General features: G+C 47.6%; 1 protein-coding gene across 3 annotated transcripts in view; it reads right to left on the bottom strand.

The window, feature by feature from the left end:
• Positions 1-26,167, bottom strand: part of MLANA (melan-A) — a 97,073-nt gene extending 70,906 nt beyond the window's left edge. Inside the window, exon 1 of one of the 3 annotated variants that reach the window (XM_029613915.1) lies at positions 26,071-26,167. In XM_029613915.1, the coding sequence (XP_029469775.1) occupies positions 26,071-26,110 (40 nt within the window). In that variant the 5' untranslated portion in view covers positions 26,111-26,167. Of the gene's footprint in view, positions 1-23,422; positions 23,571-24,131; positions 24,228-26,070 lie in introns of those variants that run through there. The other 2 variants (XM_029613934.1, XM_029613925.1) reach the window with 2 other exon arrangements.
• Positions 26,168-26,499: the final 332 nt, after the last annotated feature.

Below are 26,499 nucleotides of genomic sequence, written 5' to 3'. Positions count from 1 at the left end.
TACTGGTTTTTCCTACATAAATTAAGGGGCAAGGGCAATAATAGTATAAATCACCCCCCTTGAAGTACAGTCCGAGGAAGCCCGAAGTGGAAAAACCTCTTGTGTGATCGGATGTATAAAAGATGTACAGGGTACAGTGTGTTGACACCTGATACAACGCCCACAGGGCTGATGTCCAATTGAGGATGGAGAAGCCCCCAGTTCCGACTGTAAGTCCGCATGAATCAATCTATCACGGAGGTTACGGCCCCTGCGATAGGTAAACCTTAGTGGACTTTGAAAGAGACGATTCAGAGAGAGGGACTGCCAGTGTCTACGAATAATGCTCGTGACCTGACGGCTCAGGATAGAGAAAGGTAGAATACAATTATTGATACTCTCAGATGACTCAGAATGTGGGAGAAATAAAAGATCCCGATTCGCAAACAGGGCACGTTTAAAGGCTTTCTTTATTACTGAAGAGGGGTAACCCCTGGACAAAAACCTCCCCGTCATTAACTTAGCCTGAGATAGGAATTCCGCCTGGGTTGTGCAGAGTCTGCGCAAACGCAGGAATTGCCCAGTAGGGATATTATGGCGAAGGTTACGCGGGTGACAGCTCTGGAATGAAAGCAACGTATTGCGATCAGTGTCTTTTCGGTAAATCGTGGTGGTAAACTGATTTTCATGAACTGATATCAGTATATCCAAGAAAGGAATTTGGCGTGGATGTATTGTAAAATTAAACTGTATATTTGGGTCACAGGAATTAAGCCAGTCAAAGAAAAGAAAAAACTGTATATCAGTACCTCGCCATATTAAAAAAATATCGTCAATAAATCGACGCCATAAGGATATACACTGAAAACCTTCAGACGGATAAACACAGCAAGGGTTATTTTTCCCTATATGCAACACCTTGCACTTGTCCACATTAAATTTCATCTGCCATTTGGATGCCCAATCTTCCAGTCTTGCAAGGTCCTCCTGTAATGTATCACAGTCTTCTTGTGATTTAACTACTCTGAATAATTTTGTATCATCCACAAATTTGATAATGTCACTCGTCGTATTCCTTTCCAGATCATTTATATATATATTGAAAAGCACCAGTCCAAGTACAGTTCCCTGAGGCACTCCACTGTTTACCCTTTTCCACTGAGAAAATTGACCATTTAGTCCTACTCTCTGTTTCCTGTCTTTTAACCAGTTTGTAATCCACGAAAGGACATCACCTCCTATCCCATGACTTTTTAGTTTTCGAAGAAGCCTCTCATGAGGGACTTTGTCAAACGCCTTCTGAAAATCCAAATACACTACATCTACCGGTTCACCTTTATCCACATGTTTATTAACCCCTTCAAAAAAATGAAGCAGATTTGTGAGGCAAGACTTGCTCTGGGTAAAGCCATGCTGACTTTGTTCTATTAAACCATGTCTTTCTATATGTTCTGTGATTTTGTTGTTTAGAACACTTTCCACCATTTTTCCTGGCACTGAAGTCAGGCTAACCGGTCTGTAGTTTCCCGGATCGCCCCTGGAGCCCTTTTTAAATATTGGGGTTACATTTGCTATCCTCCAGTCTTCAGGTACAATGGATGATTTTAATGATAAGTTACAAATTTTTACTAATAGGTCTGAAATTTCATTTTTTAGTTCCTTCAGAACTCTGGGGTGTATACCATCCGGTCCATGTGATTTACTACTCTTCAGTTTGTCAATCAGGCCTACCACATCTTCTAGGTTCACCGTGATTTGATTCAGTCCATCTGAATCATTGCCCATGAAAACCTTCTCCATTACGGGTACCTCCCCAACATCCTCTTCAGTAAACATATTTTGTTGTTGAAGAAATCAGCAAAGTCATCGCTTCCATGTTTGGTGCATGAAGACTCTTGGGTGGTTTTGGTAAGTTTCTGAACTATTGCGAATAACATTCTGAGGTTATGATGAAATTTGGAGATTTTGTTGGAGAAGAATTCCTTTTTCGCATTGTTGATGATATTTTTATATTGAGCTAAGTTGTTCCAATAATTATTTAGTGTGGTAGTATTTTTGTTTTTTCTCCATTCTCTTTCTTTTTTTCTGAGTATGCGTTTGGCAGTTCTGATATTTTCGTTATACCATTGGTTGTTGTGTTTGGGTTGTTGTTTAGTTTTTGTAATAATGGGATTGATGTTGTCTGCAACTTGTTTTGTGATGTTTAGCCATGATGAGGTAGCGTTCTCTGAGTTAGATTGATGTTGTTTAATTCGGATTGAAGAGTTTTTTGTAAAAGTTCTATGTTGAATGGTGGACGGTAGGATATTTTGTTTGGGGTGATCTGAGGAGGTTTAATGTTGAGGCTGGTATGTAAGTTAGCTTGGATTAGATGGTGGTCGGACCAGGGTAACTCTGTGGTGTGGGTAGAGAATGATTTCCAGATTTCAGTGTTGACAAAAATGAGGTCAATTGTGTGGCCTCCTTTATGAGTTGGAGATTGGATTATTTGTTCTAAATATAGAGTTGAGAGTGCATCAATGATAGTTTGGCAGGTTTTGAGTGAGTTGGTAAGTTGAAATGTATGTTGAAGTCACCAAGTATGATTATGGGTTTGTTGAGGGAGATGTTGTTCATAGTGGGGTACATTTTAAAAGACAGCGCGCGCGCGTACTTTTGTTTGGTTTTGATTTTAAAAGGGTTACGCGTGTACCTTATGCGCGTAACCCTTTTAAAATCCGGCCCAATATATTCAATTAGAGGTGAGAAGTTTTTATCAAGTGCTCCTGGAGGACAGTAAATGAGGCATATTTGAAGTTTTGGTGAATCAAATAAAGCAATTTCAAATGGTGGAGGAATGTTAGATGGGCAAAGTGTTAGTTGCAGGATTTTTTTTAGATATAAGCATTAAGCCACCTCCTTTTTTATTTTTTCTGGGGATTGAAGAGGTGTTGTAATCCTTTACAACTTTTATTTATTTTTTTTGGAAGAGCTCTGAGAATTATTGGTTTCTGCCACCCTTGAAATTTATAGTTGGATATAAAAGTGTGCCTGCTTGTGTGAGCAGCAGTAATGAAGCAGCTGCTCTGTAGAACAGGTAATTTGCATCATCAGCGTGCAAGCTGAGCCTTGTTATTGCAGGTCCTGAGTATCACATGGCCCTCACATGAGCTGCATTGCAGATCAGCCTTCACGTAAACGTACTGGGAGCTACAAGGAAAGCATTGTGTATCCTCTTCATAAGCAGAGAATGACTGCTCTGTTCAAGATGTAGAACATCTCGTTTATCTTTTTATGTACCAACTGTTTTTTTGCTCTTTGCTCTGAGATTTCTTCAGTGTCACTCTGATTATATATTTATATATTATCGTGATTTTCCCATCCTGCTGCGGGCAGCTGGCTTCAGTGAGATTAAGAGTTACCAGGGAGGCAGAATTAAAAAAAAAACCAAAACAAAAAAACAGTAGATCTTGGGGAGAAGAGAGATAGAGAAATCAAGAATAAATTGCAGTGGCATGCCTGAGCAGTTGGAAGCAGCAAGACCACCTATTGTATCTGGATAAGGGAAGCCTTGAAAAGAAACTGACCTCTGTATGCTGTGTCTGTGCAGGATTTCCAAATGCTGTAGTCCCCAGACTTTTTAAGGGAAGGGCCATATAGGAAATTTCAAATCACAATGAAGGCGGGGGGCGGGGGGGGGGGGGATGTTTCCCTTAGTTTCCTGAGGGGTTTGGGGAGGGAACAAATCTGGTCCTTGGATGATGTGAAATACTGGGAATAGGAGAAAACGGAGTCCCCGGGATATGGCGAATAACATGGCAGTAAAATTATTTCTAGATTTCCCAGAAGTTGGCAGCCCTGCTCCATGCTTCCCCTTCCCCTGTATCTGCCCCCTGAGATGTGTGTGTGTGTGTGGGGGGGGGGGGGGGCGCACTCCCTCCTTTCTCTTTCACTTTCTTCCCCTCCCCCTCTCTCTTTCATTCACTCCCATTCCTCCCCTCCCCTCCTTTCCCTCTCATTCACCCAACTCCTCCCCTTAATCTCTCCCCTCGCCATACTCCCCTCTCACCCCACTCAACTCCCTCTCATTTTATTCCCTCCCTTCCCCTCACTCACTTCAGTCTTTTCCTCTCTCACCTCCTGCACTCACACTACTGCACTCCTCCCTTCTTTTCCCTTCCCTCTCCAACATCCTTCCATCACTCACTTTACCTTCTCTCATCCTATTCACTAGATCTCTTCACTCACCCCACTTTTCTCCTTTCCTTCTCATTCCCTCTCCTCCTTTTTCTTCCTTTAATCACTCTCCTCATTCACTTTCTTCCTTTTCTTTCCCTCCATTGCCACATCCCCTCCTTTCCCTTTGTTCACCCACCTGTTCCCCCTTCACAACAGCAGGGCCTCTCCTCCCTACTAGCAGCGTCTATCAATGGCACAGTCCCAGCGCCTCTTCTCCCCCACCAGTCGCGGGTTAAAAAGAAAAGAAAAAAAAGTTCCTTCTTGGACCACGTGGAAAAAAACCCCCAAAACAGCGGGTGATCCAAATAAGCATGGTACGTTGGATTTGGCCTGCGGTCTGCAGTATTGGGGACCCCTGCTGTAGTCGATATCCTCTTTCAGTTACTTTATGTAAGTGTTAGTTAATTGTATTTTCAATTTTTTTTAAGCTCCTTCCTTTGCAGTTCCCCCTCAACCCTTAGAAACAGCCTTGTCAGCAAGAGAGTCGCAAATTAGCTGACACCCGCGCTCAGCTCTCCACTCCGATGGCGAAGGCAGCGGTGGGGAGGGGGGGGGGAAGAAAAGGGGAATTGGATTCAGACGACAGCCAACACTGGGCCTTGACTTTTTATGGTTTTCTAGGCAGTGCTGGTGCAAGGGTCTGCAGCTACCCCAGGTGACGTTGACGTAGCGGCACCGCCGTGATCTCTCTCTCTCTCGCTCTCTCTCTCTCCTCCCGCACCAACCTGCAGATCACACGACACGAACCTCCAAAGCTTTGTTCACACACACTGCGACCTTTCCCAGCTCCATGCCTCTCCATCCTCATTCACTGCTTTAAAAACTGCTGCCCTCACGTCCAACCATGGCGCACTAAGAAGCCAACTGGGTCTAGGGTACTGATATGCAGACATTATGGAAAAAATACAGGATTGCTTCTACAGCCAAGCCCAAAAGCAAAGCATGTTCAAGCAGCAGGATTGCATGAATTATCAGGAAGGCTGCTCGCTCTGTAAAAATGTTGCTAGCAATAATTTTGTTGTGGGTTTGACGGTTGCTTGGTTTTGATTTTTAATATTACTACCCTTAACATAAGGCTTGGGGGTAAGCTGCACAGAGCGGCAGTTACTACCCTTAACAGAATCATGGGGGTGAAGCGCACAGAGCGGCAGTTACTATCATAAGAAGCTTGCTGGGCAGACTGTATGGACCATTTGGTCTTTTTTCTGCCATCATTACTAGGCTACTATGTCTGCTTGGTCCACATTGGCTATGATGACATCACACACTGTACGAATCAGTCAAAACATATCCCTCGTGAGAGAAAACTGTGAGGGAACAGCTTACAGAATTACAAAAAGAATGATCTGGAGGAAATGACGTCATCTGACCAAGATGGTCGCTTAAATCTTTCCCCTGTTACTCCCCAATGCAATTAAAGTGGATATCTCCAGTCTCAGCAGTATAATTGCCAGGGATCTTCACAGCTCAGAAGCTGAGAACCCGACAATATGACCAGCCGCAAAAAAGCAGTGGATCTACAGCAATTCTCCTTTGATGCCGGGGATCGCGTTTCGCAGCGCTGAGTGAGGCCTCTGGGGCCGCGGCTCCACGTGGCGCAGAAGGTAACCCAGCCTTAGAAATCGCAGCACCGGACAGTGGGGAAGAGTCTTTTAGTAAAAGAGACCTTCAGAATTGGTTCATGGATTTGAAAAAAGATATAAAAACATTATCGGCCGAATTTCGGGATGCGATTGCAGGGCTCCGCACAGACCTCAAAGACTTAGGGCACAGAGTGGATGATAGCGAGGCCTTGCTAGACGACCATGCCACGCGTTTAAATCAAGTAAAGTCCGAGATTAGCAGCTTACGTACCCTACAAGAAGAGACTGAGTTGAAACTTGAAGACCTGGAAAATCGCTCCAGGCGAAATAATCTACGCATCCGGGGCTTGCCAGAGGACGCAGCATATATGGACAGTATAGAAACCGCACAGCTTATATGCTGCGCGCTTCTTAAGCAGCAGCTCCAAATGATGAAGCTACGGAGGCATCCTCTTCTGTCCGCATAGAGCGAGCACATCGCGCCCTTGGAGCGGCACCCAGGAATGCCCCCAGGGATATTGTTCTTTGTATGCTCCACTATCCAGTCAAGGAAGCGGTGCTGAAAGCCGCAAGAAAGGTGGAAGCTTTTGAATGGGATGGCCACGCTATTTCACTATATAATGACTTAGCACCGGCTACATTGAAACGGCGTCGAGAGTATAAACCGGTTACTGCAGCCTTGAGGAGAGAACACCATAGATACCGGTGGCTCTATCCTTGTGGAATAGCGTTCACTATTAAAGGCATATCATTTAAAGCTAAATCGGTTCCGGAAGCAGTGACCATGCTGAAAGATCAGGGAGTGGACACTGTGTACACGGCACCAACGAAAGCTTTGTCATTACCTGCTTTGGAGCCAGTCAAGTGGCAGCGTGCAGGGAAAGGTGATCGTCGATTGAAGCGGACATCGGGATCCAACATGCAGGGACACTCGCCCACTGAGACTCAGAATCAAGCATTACCATCAACGTGAAAGGGCGTTCTCTATTTCACACTGGAGTTCTTGTGAACATACTATGGCCTCTTGGCTATTCGGGTGAAACTTTCAAATTATCTGAGATGTCTATGGTTGTTGGGGCTGGAATTGGGGATACTACTGTTCTTTTATCTGCATACTAGGAAGGGGGGGGGAGGAATAGATGGGACTTCCTCTGTTAGGGGTCGACCTCATGGGAGGCGACATTACTGTATTGTGGGGTAGGGAGGGGTGGGAGATTAGGGGCAGGGGTGTTGACGCAGCTTGGTTGCAGTACGGTCCATTTTACATGTATGCTCTTCAATCAAGGAGTGGGCATTGGCGCGAAGAGGGTGGTGATTACATGATGTCTACTCTAAAAGTTGTGTCCCTCAATGTGAAGGGTTTAAATTCCCCTATGAAGCGGAGACAGCTATGCAATGAGATATCTAGGTTGCAAGCCCAAGTGGTTTTCATTCAGGAAATGCACCTCAAGCAGCGCCATGAGCATTTATTGCGTCCTCGCTTCTATGATCAAAAATATTATGCCGCCAGTACCCCCAATTGTAAATATAGTGGAGTGGGTATCCTACTGGCTAATTCACTGGGGGCAAAGGTTATCGACAACATTACTGGCCCAAACGGTCGTTATTTAATTCTGGCTGTAGAGATTCATAATTGTAAGTACACTCTAGTCAATGTATACTGCCCGAACTCAGATCAGAGAACAGTTCTGGATGAAATTAATCAGAAATTACATCAAGTGGAGGGGGGACATTTAGTAATTGGTGGTGACTTTAATATGGTCCATACGGTGGGTGCAGATACATCTTCAAGGAAGGGGAGCGCAAATCAAAGGGATCGGAGGTCTCTCAATAAACTTATCAAAGATTGGCAATTGGTCGATGTTTGGAGATTGCTGTATTCTCACAGTAGGAATTATTAATTTTATTCCAGACCGCATGATACATATTCACGTATAGATTATTTTCTAATCGATAAAACGCTTCTAGATCACACTATCAATGCAGATATAGAATGTATTACATGGTCCGACTACTCCCCCATATGGTGGGAGATAAATCTCCCTAATTTTGACCAGAGCCGACGATATTGGAAGCTAAACGATAGCTTAATGAAAATTAAGGACTATTTTCCTAAGATAAAAAATCAAATAGAGGACTATATACGGTTTAATGCCACTGGCGATATTTCCCCAGTGTCCATTTGGGAAGGTTTAAAAGCCACTATGAGGGGTAATTTTATCAGTTTGGGAACCTATCATAAGAGGCAGAAAGGATTATAGTGACTCCAGTTGCTTCAGAGGATTACAGAATTAGAAAAGGCCCATAAACAAGATCAGGGGTCAGTTAAGATATCTGAGTTGGACAAGACTCGAAGATTGTTGAAGGATTTTGGCGCTGACCACATAGCACATCAGCTAGATATAGTAAAACAGGAGTATTACGAACAGGGTGATAAACCCAGCAAACTGTTAGCTCACAAGCTGAAAGGGCAGCGGACACAGTCGCATATACACAAAATCAAAGACCATCTAGGGCAAACTCATGTTAAATCATCATTGATTAAGAAGAGTTTCACTCAGTTTTAGGAGACTCTATATACGACTGACCATGAGGTGGGACCAACCGATATATTCAATTTCCTCAGCTCTATAGATCTGCCTTCTCTTTCGAAAGAATCAGAGGCTGCTCTGGGCCTACCTATTACTAACAGGGAGGTTCAGGAAGCTATTCGGTCATTGAAAATGGGAAAGGCACCAGGACTTGACGGGTATACACCCCTCTTTTATAAAAAATTTCAGGATGTCCTTATTCAACCATTACGGGATATGTTTAATGCCTTACGGGAGGGGCAGCAGCTACTTCCTCAAGGAAATACTGCAGGGATCACGGTAATTCCAAAACCTGGGAAGGATGATTCTCTCTGTGGGTCTTATCGCCCTATATCCCTGATTAATATTGATCTTAAATTACTAGCTAAGATTCTTGCCAACCGCTTACGGTCTGTAATTCTGGAATTGGTTAAGGAAGATCAGGCTGGTTTTATGCCAGGGAGGTCCACGTCAGACAACGTCCGAAAGATATTGGATTTAATATAGATGGTGCAGAGGACTGGGACCCCTTCCGTGCTCCTCACTATAGATGCCGAGAAGGCATTTGACAGAGTTCATTGGCCTTTCCTGTTCGCAGTGATGGAAAAGATGGGAGTAGGAGGGCATTTCCTAGGCTGGGTTAAGGAACTATACCAAGACCCACGGGCATGCATTAAGATCAACTGTGGTTACACTGACACCTTTTCGATTCATCGTGGTACCAGGCAGGTTTGCCCACTCTCGCCTTTGCTTTTTGCATTGAGTGTGGAACTGCTGGCGGAAATGGTTCGCTGTACACGAGATATACATGGCATTCCAGTGGCTAACGACCAATGTAAAATATCTCTGTATGCAGATGATATCATCTTTACAGTTACGAACCCTGAGACATCCCTAGCTGTGCTGACGAGGGTTCTACACCGTTTTGGGGGGGGTCTCAGGATTCTGGGTTAATATGGACAAATCGGAGATTCTGCCCCTTAACATTAACCCAGAGCATAAATCCAAATTAACACAGCTTTTCCCATATAGATGGACACCGGGTCCGATTCGGTATCTGGGAGTCAATTTAACTGTGGATCCGAAGGATCTCTTCAAGGCGAATTATGAGCCGTTAATTAGAACACTGAATACCGACATGCAGAAATGGGATAGATATAATATGTCATGGCTAGGCAGGATTTCGATTGTAAAAATGAATCTGTTCCCACGATTGAGTTACTTATTTCAAGTTATCCCCTGCCTGATTTCGGATGAGTGGCCTCAAACATTGGAGCAGAGGCTCTTCTCATATATATGGAAGAGACGACCTCCCAGGGTACATCGTCAAGTGTTATACAGGACTAGGCATAAGGGAGGGCTAGGAGTCCCAAATCTTAAAAAATATTATATTGCTGCTCAACTACAAGCAGTTGTGGACAGCCATCTTCCCAGCAGTAAAAAACAGTGGCTATCCATTGAACAGAGTTGTCTAGGTCGGGGGACACTGGATGCCCTGTTTTGGGAAAGGAAAAGGCCGGATCTCCGACCTAGGACCACATTTATTGCCCTCTCTGAGATGCACGGTAACACTGTGGATCAAATGGAGAGAAAGCCTGACGGGGAAGCAGGGATATTTTTTCCCTGCAAGGCTCCGGGCATTGTCGGACTTTAATATAGGAAATGAATCAATGGTTTTCCAGAGGTGGGCAGAAAAAGGAATCAAGCAAATCTATCATGTCTGGACGACGGGGGCAATGAAGCCCTTTACAACTATGGAGAGAGATTATGCTATTACCCAAAAAGACTTTTTAGCTTACGCTCAGTTACGCCACTTTTTGCTTAGACCAGAGGTCCGTAGGAACATCCAGAAAGGCATTTCTTTGATGGAAAGCTTTTGTTTGGCGACCAAAAGACCCCCCAAATTAATGTCGAAATTATACAAACTTCTGGAAGGAGGGGGACACTTATCAGCAACACATCTAAGAGCCTGGGAAAAAGATCTGGGGGGGTCACTGGGATGATGAGAGATGGGAAGCCTGTTTCTTGGGCCTGGGACGGCACTTGATGTCTGCCACCATGTGTTAGATTCGTGGACCCTTGGGCCGACCGGAGCCAGAGGATGGATTGCTGAAGATGGTTGCAGCAGTGGCCCCGACCGGGAGGCGGCAAGGACAGACTGGTGGCTGGCCGGAGGTGGAACTCTGGGAGCCCTATGCGACCAAGGGCTTTGGCGAGGAAGAAGGAGATGGTGGCGCTGGCACTGTTGGGAGAAGTTCTTCGCCCTGGAAGCCGATCCTCCCCCGAGAGGAGCCCGTAGGAACCCAGCCGCTGGGACTTAGGAGGGCCCGCGGGGGCCTGGTCAGTCGAAGTCCAAGGTTGAGTGCCGAAGGGTCGTCGCTCGCCAGTCCAGAGTCAGGAACCAATGGATCACCGTAAGCCAGTCCGAGGTCATAAGCCAGAGAATCAACGTAAGCCGGTCCGGGGTCAGAAGCCAGAGGGTCAACGTAAGCAGGTCCGGGGTCAGAAGCCAGAGAATTACCATAAGCCGGTCCAAGGTCAGGAGCCAAGAGTCAACGCAAGCCAATCCGGGGTCAGGAGCCAAGTAGAAGATAAGGAAGCAGGAACGCAGCAACTGGAGACAGGAAATCCTGGGAACCTCGTTGCAAGGCACTGGAGAGAAGCAACTGCAGGGCTTAAGTAGCCCTGCAGCGTCTGACGTCACCGGAGGCACTCTTTCGAATTTCTTGCGCTGGCCCCTTTAAATTGTAGGCAGAGACGCGCGCGCGTCTAGGGGGCGGGGCCAGACGCCGAAGGACGCCGGCTGCTCCGGAGAGGCAGACACGAGGCAGCAGAGGGCCCTGCAGGCCCGGGTGAAGCTGCCCAACGTCGGGGCTGCGGCAGCGGGGGTCCCCGGAGGCCTGGGGGACACGGGCTAGCGCCGGAGCCGCGACCAGGTAGGCGGCGATCCCGGGACCGACCCGGGATCGCAACAGTACCCCTCCTCCTACGCCCCCTTCCGGGGGGCCGGGGCTTGTCCGGGTGCCGGGCATGAAACTGGCGAAGGAGGTCCTTATCCAGGATGTGGGAAGAGGGCTCCCACGAATTCTCCTCAGGACCATAGCCCTCCCAAGAGAGAAGGTACTCCCAGCGATGTCGGCGGAACTGGACGTCCAAGACCTCTTTTACAGTGTACGTGGTCCCAGGATCTGAAGCGACCTCTGAAGGCTCCGGAGGCAGAGGTTGAAAGCGAGAGAGGACCACCGGTTTGAGGAGAGAAACATGGAAGACGTCGTGTATCCGCAGAGTAGATGGTAGACGTAAGCGGTAGGAGACCGCGCCAACACGTTCGGCTACCCGGAAGGTTCCGAGGTAGCGAGGGGCTAGCCTCATGGAAGGGATCCGGAGCTGGATATTTTTTGTACTGAGCCAAACCCGCGATCCGGGCAAAAATACTGGAGCGGGTCGGCGAGACTTGTCCGCGTAAGCCTTGAACCGGGCGGCAGTGCGGTGGAGTTTCTCCTGCGTGGTGTGCCAAAGCTGACGAATCTGGTTGGCCGTCAGTTGCGCCGCTGGCGAAGAGGTAGACACAGGCAACGGTAGTGGAGGCTTGGGAACCTTTCCATAAACCAGCTGGAAGGGAGACTGTAGCGTGGCGGAGTGTCGATGACGATTGTAACAGAACTCGGCCCACGGAAGAAGAGCCACCCAGTTGTCCTGCTGCTCCCTGACAAAGGCTCGAAGAAACGCTTTCAGGGTTCGATTCGTGCGTTCCACCTGCCCATTGCCTTGGGGGTGGAACGCCGTGGTCAGGTCTAGTTGAATCCCAAGCTTCCTGCAGAGCGCCCGCCAGTATTTTGCCGTGAACTGGGGGCCACGGTCCGAGGCAATATGCTGAGGCAAGCCGTGCAGGCGGAAGACATGGTGGACGAAAAGTTCAGCCAACTCTGGAGCCGTGGGCAACTTGGCAAGTGGCACAAAATGGGCCATTTTCGAAAAGCGGTCAATCGTGACCCACACCACCGTTTTCCCTTGAGACGGGGGCAACTCGACAATGAAGTCCGTGGAGATGTGAGTCCATGGCTCCGCGGGTACAGGGAGTGGCTGAAGGAGCCCCCAGGGACGACCCGGCAAGGGTTTCTGCTGCGCACACGTGGGACAGGACTGTACGTAGAGACGAACATCCTCCTTCACCCTTGGCCACCAATAGAACTCCGTCAGTAATTGGAGAGTCCGAGCGACCCCGGGGTGCCCAGCCATCAAGGAGTCGTGTGCCCATGCTAGGACCTTCCTTCTAGCACGCACTGGGACCACCGTTCTCCCTGCTGGTGCAAGTTCGGTGGCGGCCAGCTGGATCTTAGCCAGATCCAAAATGTATCGAGGGGGGTCGGAGATGTCCTCAATCTCGGAAATGCGTGAGAGGGCGTCTGCCCTGGTATTCTTGGCTGCCGGTCGATACAGAAGCGTGAAATTAAATCTACTGAAAAAGAGGGACCAGCGAGCCTGCCGGGGATTGAGCCTCTGCGCATGGGACAAGTACTCAAGGTTCTTGTGGTCCGTATAAACCACGATTGAATGTTGAGCCCCCTCCAGCCACTGGCGCCACGCTTCAAAGGCCAGCTTAATGGCCAATAGTTCCTTGTCCCCGATGCCGTAGTTCTTCTCGGCAGGCGAGAACTTCCGGGAGAAGTAAGAGCAGGGCCGGGTTCTCCCGTCCTTGGAGACTTGGGAGAGGACGGCCCCCACAGCTGTGTTGGAGGCATCCACCTCCACAATGAACGGACGTAGGGGGTCCGGGTGTCGGAGGCAAGTGTCCTGGAGGAAGGCGTCTTTAAGATCCTGGAAAGCCTGTACAGCAGTTGATGACCAATTTCGTGCATCTGCACCCTTACGCGTGAGGGCCGTTAAAGGCGCCACCAAGGAGGAGTAATGCGGGATAAAGTGGCGGTAAAAGTTGGCGAAGCCTAGGAAACGCTGGAGTGCCTTCACTCCCACAGGTTGTGGCCAGTTCCGGATGGCAGCAACTTTATCGGGGTCCATGCAGAAGCCGGTAGAGGAGACGATGTATCCCAGAAAGGGCAGAGACTCCTCTTCAAACTGGCATTTCTCCAATTTAGCATATAGTCTGTTTTCTCTCAGCTTTAGCAAAACCTGTCGCACATGTTGCCGATGTTCCTCAAGATCCCGTGAATAAATCAATACATCGTCGAGGTAGACAATGACAGATGTGTACAAAAGGTCGCGCAGCACCTCGTTCATTAGGTTTTGGAACACCGCTGGAACGTTGCAGAGACCGAAAGGCATAACGAGGTACTCGTAGTGACCGTCCCTGGTATTAAAAGCGGTCTTCCACTCGTTCCCCGGTCGGATCTGTACGAGGTTGTACGCGCCTCTAAGGTCCAGTTTGGTGAAGATGCGGGCCCCTTGTAGGCGATCCAGAAGTTCCGGAATCAGAGGCAATGGATATCGGTCTCGTCGGGTGATCTGGTTCAAACCCCGGTAATCGATACAGGGCCGAAGAGACCCATCCTTCTTGGCCACAAAAAAGAAGCCGGCACCAGCCGGGGAATTGGATGGTCTTATAAACCCTCGGTCCAGGTTCTCCTTAATATAGGCAGACATGGCTTTAGTCTCTGGCAAGGACAGAGGGTATACCCTCCCACGAGGGGGCGTAGTATCAGGTAACAAATCTATTGCACAATCAAACGGGCGATGCTCAGGCAATAGTTCTGCCTTCTCTTTGGAAAAGACATCCTGGAAGGCCTGGTACTGAGGTGGCACCGATAGCGGGGCTGCCAGAAGCGGGAGCATCTGAAGCGGGCGAGCAGGAAGACAGCTGTGGGAACAGGCTGGCCCCCAAGACGTGATCTGAAGCGAGTGCCAGTCTATCACTGGCGAGTGTTTCCTTAGCCAAGGCAGTCCAAGGATGAGCGGGTGAATAGATTTCTCAAGGATGAGGAAGGAGATCTCCTCCTTATGAAGAAGCCCGACCTGAAGCTGAAGAGGGCTCGTACGAGTAGAAATGGATCCTGGAAGGGGAATACCCTGGATGGATGACACTCGCAAGGGTGGTTCCTGAGGCAAGACTTTGAGCTGTAGTTGTTGTGCCAGATCTCGGAGGATAAAATTCCCCCCGGACCCGGAGTCGAGCAGCGCCAGGGTATCGAAGCCTCCTCCAGGAAGACAAAGTCTCGCCGGAACAGTACATGGGGAGCTTGGAAAGGTACTGCCTAGAATCAACTCCCCACTAGACTCTAGGTTCGGGCGTTTCCCGGACGCTCTGTGCAGCGAGCCAGGAAGTGCCCCGTACCCCCGCAGTAGAGGCATAACCCCTGTGAGCGTCGACGCCTCCGTTCTTCGGCAGAGAGAGGACCCCGGCCCAACTGCATGGGTTCTTCCGGCGGAGAGGCAGCTGCCGCAGCAGGCGAAGCTCGAACCTGAGGTGGCGTGGTTCGATGTGCAGACAGCCCGTGGGTGGACCTTCGCTCTCGAAAGCGGCGCTGGATGCGCCGGTCCACGCGTCCAGCCAGTTCTATGAGTTCCTGTAGGTCATCCGGAAGGTCCCGGGCCGCGAGTTCATCTTGGAGCCGAGGAGAAAGGCCCTCCAGGAATATCCCGTGTAAACTGTCCTCTCCCCAGGCTAGCTCAGTAGCCAGGGTCTGGAACTCCGTCGCAAATTCCTCTAAGGGGCGATTGCCTTGTCGCAGCTGGAGGAGTTCTGAGGCAGCTGTGGAGGCCCGGGATGGTTCATCAAAGATCCTCCGGAAGGCTTTGACGAATTGCACGAGGTTATTTAACCGGGAGTCTTGGCGCTCCCAGAGGGAGGAAGCCCAAGCCAAGGGTCTCCCGTCCAGCAGAGAGATAATGTAGGTTGTCTTAGAGCGGTCCGTGGTGAACTGCGCCGGCAGAAGGTCAAAACGGATATAGCAGTGGTTGAGAAAACCCCGACACACCTTCGGATCCCCAGAGTACCTAGGGGGTGCTGGCATCTGTACCGGGACAGGGGAACCCGGGTAGACATGAGACGTGGATGCTGCGGGGCGAGCTGTGGAAGTCCCCTCTACCCGATCCGCCAGGCGTTGAACGGCCGACATCAATGTGTCGAGGCAGGATTGCTGCTGCTGCAGCTTCTGGGCTATGCCTGGGATAGCCTTTAGACCGGCAAGGTCCGCCGGGTCCATGGCCTTGCAATCTGTTAGATTCGTGGACCCTTGGGCCAACCGGAGCCAGAGGATGGATTGCTGAAGATGGTTGCAGCAGTGGCCCCGACCGGGAGGCGGCAAGGACAGACTGGTGGCTGGCCGGAGGTGGAACTCTGGGAGCCCTATGCGACCAAGGGCTTTGGCGAGGAAGAAGGAGATGGTAGCGCTGGCACTGTTGGGAGAAGTTCTTCGCCCTGGAAGCCGATCCTCCCCCGAGAGGAGCTCGTAGGAGTTCGGCCGCTGGGACTTAGGAGATTCACCCTGGAAGCCGGAGTCCCCCCAGGAGGAGCCCGTAGGAACCCGGCCGCTGGGACTTAGGAGGGCCCGCGGGGGCCTGGTCAGTCGAAGTCCAAGGTTGAGTGCCGAAGGGTCGTCGCTCGCCAGTCCAGAGTCAGGAACCAATGGATCACCGTAAGCCAGTCCGAGGTCAGAAGCCAGAGAATCAACGTAAGCCGGTCCGGGGTCAGAAGCCAGAGAATTACCATAAGCCGGTCCAAGGTCAGGAGCCAAGAGTCAATGCAAGCCAATCCGGGGTCAGGAGCCAAGTAGAAGATAAGGAAGCAGGAACGCAGCAACTGGAGACAGGAAATCCTGGGAACCTCGTTGCAAGGCACTGGAGAGAAGCAACTGCAGGGCTTAAGTAGCCCTGCAGCGTCTGACGTCACCGGAGGCACTCTTTCGAATTTCCCGCGCTGGCCCCTTTAAATTGTAGGCAGAGACGCGCGCGCGGCCAGATGCCGAAGGACGCCGGCTGCTCTGGCGAGGCAGACACGAGGCAGCAGAGGGCCCTGCAGGCCCGGGTGAAGCTGCCCGACGTCGGGGCTGCGGCAGCGGGGGTCCCCGGAGGCCTGGGGGAAACGGGCTAGCGCCGGAGCCGCGACCAGGTAGGCGGCGATCCCGGGGCCGACCCGGGATCGCAACACCATGATTGAGAATGAATATAAATTGTTATACCGGTGGTACTTAAGCCCTGATAAAATGGCAAGATGGTACCCACAATTGTTAGATACCTGCTGGCGCTGTGACCTACCAGGGGGCTCATTTTTCCATATGTGGTGGACCTGTTCAAGACTGCATATCTTCTGGGAACAAATCTTAGCTCTAGCTAGAGAGTGGCTAGGAAGGGAACCTCCTCGGTCCCCAGAGTTCTGGTTACTAGGGTTGGGGGATGGTGATTTCAGTGTCACTCAAAGGCGTTTATTACGCTATCTAGCTATTGCAGTGAGAATGGCCATGGCACAGTGGTGGAAAAAGACGGCTACCCCTCCCAAGAGTTTAGTGCTGACGAAATTATTGAGGATTAGATCTATGGAAAAAATTTCTGCTCACCGAAGGGATAAGCTCATTGCGTTTGAGAAGATCTGGGACCCTCTGGAAAGGTGGCTTCGGAATCACCCACATACCAGTTAGAATCTATAGCGGTCAATTATGATCACTGACCATGATGGATGCAGGAGGATTGCGGTAATAGCTGGGACCATAGTTTTCTCTTTTGCTTTATGTATCTATTGGTTTTCCCTTAGGGGTTTTTAGGGAGCCTATCTATACTATATAGGTCCGTTTTTCCTTATTTGCTAGATGTACTAACCCTGATACTACGGGATTATATAGAGAGCTCCCCACATAGTATAATATTGGAGTTTTGGTTAATGTTCTGTTCTGTATGGACAACTGTACTGCCTTTTGTACTGTTTTGTACTGTTTGTGGCTGCGGGGGGGGGGGGGGGGGGAGTTCACAGGGTTCAAAATGGATATTGCGACAGTCTCAGGGAAGACTCAGCTGTATGTTACTTTGAATGGCTTGTTTTTGTTGTACAATATCCAATAAAAATGTTTATAACAAAAAAAAACAAAAACAAAAAGAATGATCTACCTGCCTTTGACATATTGCACAGTATGTAGAAGGGGGGGGGGGGGGGCAGCTTTTCATTTGCACATGTGAATTATTTTTGGCCTGGCTTGCCGTTCTCCATACCTGAGCTTCCAGGCTAGTCAGAAGTTGAATCTGCCCCAACTCCACTCACTTACATTCGTGAAAGAGAATGTCAGAAGCTGACCTGTCATTGGGTTTTCCCCGGTTGGGTCACCACCTCCTCCTCCCTCTATAACTCGGTCAGTACAGTTGTAAGTCTTCTCAAAGGGTCGGGCCTGGATTTGCCAATAGGCACACCAGAGCTGTGCCTAGGACAGCAAATGTCCGGGAGACGGCAGGCCAGCTGAAGATGTACTGCATCTCTTGCGGCAGAGTACAGCTTCCTGCAGAAAACTGGAGGTGAGGCTGGAAGGGGCAAAGGAAGTAAAAACTGCTCTACTCCCCCTATTCCAGCCCTTCTCCTCCTGTCCAGAGCACAGAGCAGGGAACAAAGAAAGGCCACTCTGTTCCCCAATCCAGCCCCTCTTCTCCTGTTATTTAGGGACAGGAAGGGAGGAGGGGAGCCTGGCGCAGATAAAGAGGGCAAAGAAGGTTGTGCCTTAGACCTTCCGAGAGAAGGACAGCATCAACAGTGCCTAGGGGGCGGCAAAATCCTATCCAAAATCCTTCACTGCAGAAGGTCACAGTCCATGGTGTAGCCCTTACTGGGGGGGGGGGGAGCGGTTAAGTCCCAAAGGCACACAAACACATTTATTTCTTTTTTTTTTTTCCAAATTGTAATTTTTATTGATGCATAATGTTAAACACCAAAAACTTTACAAGCATTCAAATTTCAAAGTAAAGCAAGCATAGCAGAAAGGTTTCCAATAAACATGATTATAACCTTTCCAGACATGCTTGAGGTGTGTATCGTTATCAATTCTTCCCTTTTCTCCCTTCCCTCGTTCCTTCCCATACAAGGCAAACTCGATGGTCGTTATTTTTTTAAACATTTCAACTCTGAGTTGTGTTACAAGCTCGCTAAGAAGAATCGGCGTGCTGATACGTTCTCACACTCCTTTGAAACTAAGAGCTGCCCAGACCCACCGAGTCACGTTATTGACCCAAAAGTTGTGCTGTCGCCATAATGGTGCCCCGAGGGAAAATAGTAGTTCCTTGTCGAGTCTGGGAACATATTCTAAAATGGGCCCATGATTCACGGCTGGCAGGGCATCAAGGGTCAATAGGACTCAGGAACTATAACCCCTTCATTACTGTTGGCACCAGTTACAATAAGATGTGAAGAACTATGTGGAGTCTTATCCGGTCTGTGCCACAAATAAGAGCTCTCATGTGCCCCCATGCCCAAAAGCTGACCAGGAAGGGGGCTTCATGAGTTTTTTTTAATTATTGGAAGTTCTATTTGTTAGCTGTTTGAAATATTTATATTGATACGGTTTTATTATTATGATTGATTTTATTGTTTGTTTTAAGATGAATGGTTATGTTTCTGTTTCTCTATTGTTGCACTGCACACAGAATCTGGCTTATAGCAATTTCCAGTTCACTTTTTGCTGCACATTTCTTTTTCTACTTTATGGTCTCTTTAGTCTGTATTTGGTGAGGGTCTGTATACGTGACCAAGGTGAGGTATTCTGCTAGTGTGTAGTTTCTTTGTAGAGATCTATAGCAGCCTGACTTGTTCTGTTTTCCTACTAGGAGGTATATTAGTGTTGTAGGGCCTGGTATAATATTTGCAATATTGCCTTTTAATAGGTAGAGCTGATTCTGTTTGTGTGCTGGCAGTTAGTGCTGTTTTGGTATGGGAGATTTACTATATTGTAATTGTAATTAATTTTACTCATGGTCCTGCCTGTTCTTTTGCAGCATTTCCTCCTGAGGATGCCACAGTTACAACAACACACAAGGGACACACTAAAGTTCTTTCTTACTGTCTGGGCCATAGATGAGTCTCCCTCCTCCATAGAAAGAATCCCCCCTAAGGATCAAGAGTCAAGCTGGGAAGGAGTCAGCTAGCCGGAGTAGCCCTGAAGGTTATAAATGCAATTGTGTGCCCTTGGGACTAAACACCCCAGGTAAAGGTTACACTCAAAACAATAAAATCAAGAAATATAAATCAATCAGAATAGTCAAACCATACTAAAAAAAATATAAATTTCAAAACAGCTGATGAATAGAATAATATTCAATAATTAGAAGCTCCTGTACAAGTTTTTAAAAATGTCCTAAACATCAATAAAATATTTAAAAAACAGCAGACATCAAATAACGCCCAGTAATTAAAACTAATATGCATTTTAAAAATTCCCCGCTCTTCAAACCTGTCACTCAGAGATTGCCTTGGACTGGGGGTACACACACATATACAGAGAAAAACAAAATATGTTCCTCTCACACACACACATACACACTTGTTGAGAGACAGAGGGAGCTTGAGTGTGTGTATGAGACAGACACACATGTTTACTGTCTCTCTCTCTCTCACACACACACACGTTTCCTGTGTATCTCACATACGATTTCTCTGTCTCACGCACACATGCTTCCTCTGTCTCTCACCACCAGCCCCCCATGCACACAGGCACCCTCTCCTATACACACACACAGGCACTCTCTCACATAGAGACACCTTTCTGACACACACACCACTCATATATATATATATATATATATATATATATATACACATAGGCACACATTCACTTATATACAATCACCATCTCATACAGACAAAGGCACCCTCTCATACAAACATACACACACCCTCAAACACATACACACATACACGCACCTCTCATACACTGGCACTCACTCTGAGAATCAGTCTTTCGCTCTCTCACACACATTTGGACCTCTTCGACCACAGGTTGCACAGCACGGTCTCTTCTTCTGCTGCCGGCTCCGGGGAAACGCCAGAAGCATCACAGGGCCTCTTCTTCATCTGCTGCCAGCCTCTTCTTCCACAGGACCTTGCTTTTGCTGGCGGGGAGTGGGAACCCCGCCAGCACAACACTTCTCCGCACAGATGCAGGACCTTTCTATATGCTGGCGGCAATGGCGCCCCTCCTTCTGTTGTCACCCGGGGCAGATCGCCCCCCTCACCTCCCTCTTAGTACATCACTGCGTGTAAGTATGTTTATCTTTAACTTCTGGCCTATCACATCCCTCTTCACATTTTCTTATTGAATAACATAAACTACGCTAAAGGAGCATGAATAGGGTTCTCTTATATTGAATACCTTTCCTGTGTGGGTGATGTGCATTTAAATGCGCTAGCATGGCAATCACAATAATTTATCCAATTCTGAAATTCCTTTGAAAGCTTGAAGACCAGTAGAGGGAGCTCACGGAGCTTTAGAATGCCACTTTTATTGCCAGTAACTTAAAATGCAATACGCAGAGCAAGCAACAAAATCAGTATTTATCTAGTTCTACTAATAACTTCCTAAAATATGTTTAAGTTAAAAAAGGAGATATGTGGAGGACAATTTTCAAAGCCACTTTCCCAGGATAAACAGCAATTTTCTTGGATAAATTGGCCTTTTTGAAAATTGGCTCTTGGTTGGAAAATGACACGTGTAAATTGGGTTTTTAAATCTTTGCACATTGTTTCCAGCAAAGATTTGCCTGCAGAAACTGCAGGTGCACTGTGCAGATACCTTGGTACCTGTGGGCAGTTTCAAAGAGAAATGAGTGCCTGCAAAGTGAATCGAGAGAAGATGGAGTGACCTCAGCATAAAAAGCGCAGCTGAGTCTGAAGGACAAAAACCGAGGAGAACCAGCTTCTACTCCATGGTCCAGCCTGGGATGCTACGGAGCATTCACTGTCCTCTGGGGAAAGGAGTCCCCAGCCACTCCATAATGTGTCACCTACTGATCAGCTTCAGGGTCTAGCATACCAAATTCTCCAGATAAGAGGATGTTTGGACAGCATCTGTAAGGAGAACGGGTGTTAGAGACAGGGTCAGGCACAGTTTTGAGGAGGGGTTGGGGAGGAAAGAACGAGCAGGGCAATTATCCAGTGCCCCCAGGACCACAAGGAGGCCCTCTTGGAAAAGTTGAGGCAGAGTTTCAGGGCACGAGGCATGGGCCAAGCTCATTCTTTGGCTTCCATCCTGGGCCCCATTCTATCTAATGCCAGCCTTGGGTGGGTGAAGTGAGGAGAGGAGTAGGAGGTTGGAGATGGGATGAGGTGATAAGGAGATGTTAGAGAAATAAATATTCACCTAGATCTTTTTATTTTTTGCCTTTAAAGAAATATACAACAAACTTAGCAACAAGGCATGTAACTGAGGAATTCTCTTTGGGTGGATAAAATGAAGAATTTATGATGCAGCAAAGGGGATGGGCATGGATATTTTAATGTAAAGCTCATGACCCTAACACAAAGTAAACATTACCCTAATACAGGGAATAGATAAACCCTATTTCTCCCCTTTAATGAGGGTATTAGTGAGTCAGTCCAACAGGGGGTGTACAGGGCTTTGAGAGAGAATTAAAGGGCCGATGTAATAAGATCCATGCTGAAATCTGTTATTTTACAGCATATATTTTTTTAAAACGCTCAGCAGAAGCAGGCAGCTCTGTGAGATGTAATAAGGGGACTGCATGCAAATGAGAAACGTGCAGAAAAACCTGTGGAAGAGCAAATACACCCATGCAAGCTCTGATGCAGAAAGTCGCGGGAAAAGCACACACTAAAGTTATAGGTGCAAATAAAAAAATGTTGCAGAGTTCAAACACAGGCAAGTAATCAAAGACAAAATATGAGAAGTACACGTTAGAAATGAAACTGCACTCCAGTGGTAACTCAGTTCTTTCGAGATCAGGGCACACAATGTACACCTTCCACACGGTAAAATGCCCAATGGTTCCTCGCATGGCACTGGTAATGGTAAAGTCAAATATGTAATCAGAACTATTTACAGTTGGCATGGCTTACTCTGAGATACATGCACTCGAATATGCAGCAGAGTTGGCATGGCTTATTTATCCCAGACACGCGCTTTAACTTAACTCATGGCCTTATCCAGGCACTAAGAAACCTGCACTAACCGATCTCCCTGCTAGCACAGTTTCCTGCATTGCCCATGAATAGATAATCGACACTGACACACATGCTAGCAGTCTCTCTCAGACACTGTGGCATACACATACACACACATATGCTTCTACTGCTGCTCATGTGCTCACTTACGGGCCAATAAAGAAAACTGAGCGGGTGAGCGATCCAGTAAATAAATTTATGTAAATGAGCGTCCCTAGCGCCTCCTTTTGACAGAAGCGGTGGCTGTCAGCAGGTTTGACAGCCAATGCTCAATTTTACTGGCTTCAGTTCTCGAACCCGCTGACAGCCATGGGTTCGGAAAACGGACGACGGCTAAATTGAGCATCCATCTTCCAACCCGTGGGCCGCGGGCAGATTTTTAAATTTTTTATTTTATTTTTTTAAATTTTTTATTTTTTTTTTAATTTTGGGGCCTCCAACTTAATATCGCCATGATATTAAGTTGGAGGGTGTAAAGAAAAGCAGTTTTTTCTGCTTTTCTGTACACTTCCCCGGTGCTGGCCCAAATTAATGCCAGCCTTTGGCAGGCGTTAATTTCTGAAAGTAAAATGTGCGGTTTGGCTGCACATTTTACTTTCTGACTCACGCGGGAATAACTAATAGGCCCATCAACATGCATTTGCATGTTAAGGGCGCTATTAGTTTTGGAGGGGTTGGGCGAGCGTTTTCGGGTAATAGTGCGTTGAAAACGCACGGTCAAACCGCCCCCCCCGAAACTAATAGCGCCCGCAACACGTAAATGCATGTTGATGAGCCTACTAGTTATTCCCGAGTGATTCAGAAAGTAAAATATGCTTTTCTGTACACCCTCCAACTTAATATCATAACAGCCAAACGCGGGCGCACTTTACTGTATCGGCCCGTTAGCGAGTATCCCCTCCTCTGGACTGGCTAACTAAAGCACTACAGCATAATCATGTAAAGCTCCTGCCATTGCTACTAGCCCTTACCTTGCCTACAACAGCTATCTTTACACTTCCTCCATCCTCTTCAGGCACTCACTGTCTTCATCTGCTCTGTCAATGGCAACACTGCACTGCCCTTCTCTGAGATCAGCCCAGCTAGCTCAGACAGTGGCCTGACTAGCCGGGCAGAGAATGTCCCATGACTCCCAACAGCACAGCAGCAAAAAAAAAAAAAAAAAGATTACTGATGATTAAAAATAGCCCTCGCCTTATCTTTTGTTCTTTTGCTGCTGTCAGCCTGTCACAAGGTGATAATAAAGTTGCAGCACCTGCTTTTTTTTTTCTGCTGGCTGTGATTTGCGCTCATTCCAGCAGAGAGAGCTCAACCGTGAAATCATCCAATTCTCCAGGATGGGGAAAGAGAGGAGAGAGGCTGAACCAGCAGAGCCTGTTCTAAAGTCGAAGGGGGCTGGACTAGCCAGCATGGCACTCTAGGCAGAGGGGCTCACTTCTCATGCACTTTTCAGCTTCCAGATCTGCTTGGTAAACAGGGAGCCTGATGGAAATTTAAGAGAAAAGGAGGAGGAAGCGGTCGTTGCTGACGGTGACCCAAATTTTTTTGGGGGGGGCCCTGTGGCCTCCCTTTCTATTGCCTATGATCTTATCTCTTAGGGAGTGAGCTGATAAGAAAACTCCCAAATGAGCAGGGAAATCCCTAAGAGTGTATAGGATCCCTGTAGTCACAAAAATATACCTGAGGTCCACACGAGTCCAGATTGTCCCCAGTCCGTGTCCTATAGGGTGAATGAAGATCCCATTGTGGGTCTCCAAACCCTCTTGTCTCTTCTCACCGAACTCCTTCTGATGTGACCTCTCATTAGGCTAGGTCTGCTGCTGAACAAACAGGCTAATATAGCCCAGCTTCAACTTGTGAGGAGGAGGAGGGAGGCTAAACCTCCTCAGAAACCAGAAAGGGCAAAATACTTTCAAAGTCCAAAAATGTCTCTTCTGAGGTGATGAGTCACTGCAGCCCTTCCACTTTAGGGGAAAGCGTACACAAGTCTTCTCGTCCCTCACCAAAACTGGATCCGAGTCTCACTACAGGTAAAATAGAAAAAAAAAATAAAAAAAAGTGTCCAACTATAACCAAAATCTCTTTTTCCTAACTGGAGGCAGATCCTAACAGGCAAGAGGCGCACTGCAGAGATCACCTAAAAAAATCAAATCAGTTTCCAAACCTGGCTCCTTACTCTCCAGAAGCCAGCTCAAATGACCACACACTCTAGAGATCGCTAGCCCACCGCCCCCCCCCCCAAGTGAACTAAGGCGCTACCATTCACAGCCAGCCTAAAGGGGAGGAGCTGTTCAGTAATGGTTTCTCCCACTAAGGGGCCGATGCAATGAAGTGCACCCAGCCTAGCGCACAGGTTTACATGCGGTTGAACGCATGTTTTGGTCGTGCTAGACTAGCACCCAATGCAATAAGGAGATTATCGCATCCAAAATGTGCACCCAAACAAAGGCGTAGCCGATAGCACTCATCACTTGTAAATTCCATGTAGGTGAGGCTATTAGATATTACCCCTCCCCCCTCTATGCAGAAAACTGGTGGGTACCCAACACATCCCGGAGCTGGCCATATGTCAATCCGTGAGTCAAGGGTTCATTACAAATTTTAAAAAATACTGTCCTCTGTGGTTCCTCCTACTTAGTATCGTTACAATACTTAAATCAATTGCTTGCGTTGTTTAAGAATAAAGGTTTGATGTAAAAAAAAAAAACAACAATTCTGGATGCACAGGATACACCATTTCGCCACTTGCTATTGTGCATGTACATTGGGTGAAACTGACCTGAAGCAGAATAAAACAGACACTCATGTTGAGTGTCCATTACAATTGTGGGTGCACACAGTGGTGTACCGAGGGGGGCAGGGGGGGGGGCAATGCCCCCAGGCGCAGGGCCATAGGGGGGCGCTGAAGGCCGACAGGAAGGCCCATGTGGCCGCCAATGGATCTCATCCCACTGGCGGCTGAACAGGGAACTACTGCTATGCTGTGTGCCGGCCGTGCACAGCAGGAAGATCGTGGTGGAGCTCATCCCACCACAGCCTGAAAAAAAAGGCCACATCCAAACCTCCAGGTGCTGCTGCTCCTCCTCCTTCCTACCTGCGTGGCCCCGGAAGAAAAGGAGTTGGCAAAAAAACATGAAAGGGAAGGTGGAAATAAAAGGATGTAACCAACTGATTAGAAAACTAAGATCAGACAGCAAAGATAAAAAATATATATATTTTAATTTTTAGTGATTGGCATATATTATCTTTGGGAATGTGCAAAAGTAGCACTTTCTCTATGCTGATCTCGCAATGTATGTCTGGCAGAAGAAGGCATCTGTGCTATTACTGTGAGGTGACACCAGAATTGAAAATATTTTTTTGTATGGTGAGCTATAAGGAAAACAGCCAAGCTCCATTGTTGGGGGAATTTCTGTGGATGCACAGAGTTACAGAACTGGAGGAACAGGATTTATGTTCACATTCTTTTCCTTCCTGTATACATTACAGACTTCACTCTCCTAGCCATATAGAATTAGTTGAATGAGGCTATCAAATAATTTTAATAGTAGTTTTACTAGAAGTGTGAAACTAGCCAGCTTTTTATGTAGAACTGATAATTATAGAAATTAGCACATACCTTTGTCATACATGATTCTGAAGCATGCCAAATCTTGCATAGAGTACGAACAGTTGTTGAAAACAAACTTTATACAAGAACCGCTCCCCTCTCTCCCTTCTTCATGGACTCTAGCAACAAAACAGGATGCATTGAGAATCCAGACTACAGAAGTATACACATTCAGGGATAGTTTATGACTTCACTTCGTGCCCTAGGGGGTAATCTTTGCAAATACAGAGATCAGATATTGATAAATGAACATTTACGTTTAAACGACCGTGCTGTAGTTAGGTTTTCTATCTGCATTAAAGCGTGTAATTTATTCCTCCAAAGCCAGAAACATGGAGGGTCAGGGGCATGCCACTGAAGGACAATGGCCCTCTTTGCAACCGGACACGCCTTCCGAAGCAAAAGACACGTTTCCCTCCCCCGAATCTGAAAAGAGGA

The sequence above is a fragment of the Rhinatrema bivittatum genome, chromosome 1, assembly GCF_901001135.1.
Source record: "Rhinatrema bivittatum chromosome 1, aRhiBiv1.1, whole genome shotgun sequence".
Classification (NCBI taxonomy): domain Eukaryota; kingdom Metazoa; phylum Chordata; class Amphibia; order Gymnophiona; family Rhinatrematidae; genus Rhinatrema; species Rhinatrema bivittatum.
This window is presented reverse-complemented; position numbering and strand designations above follow the sequence as displayed.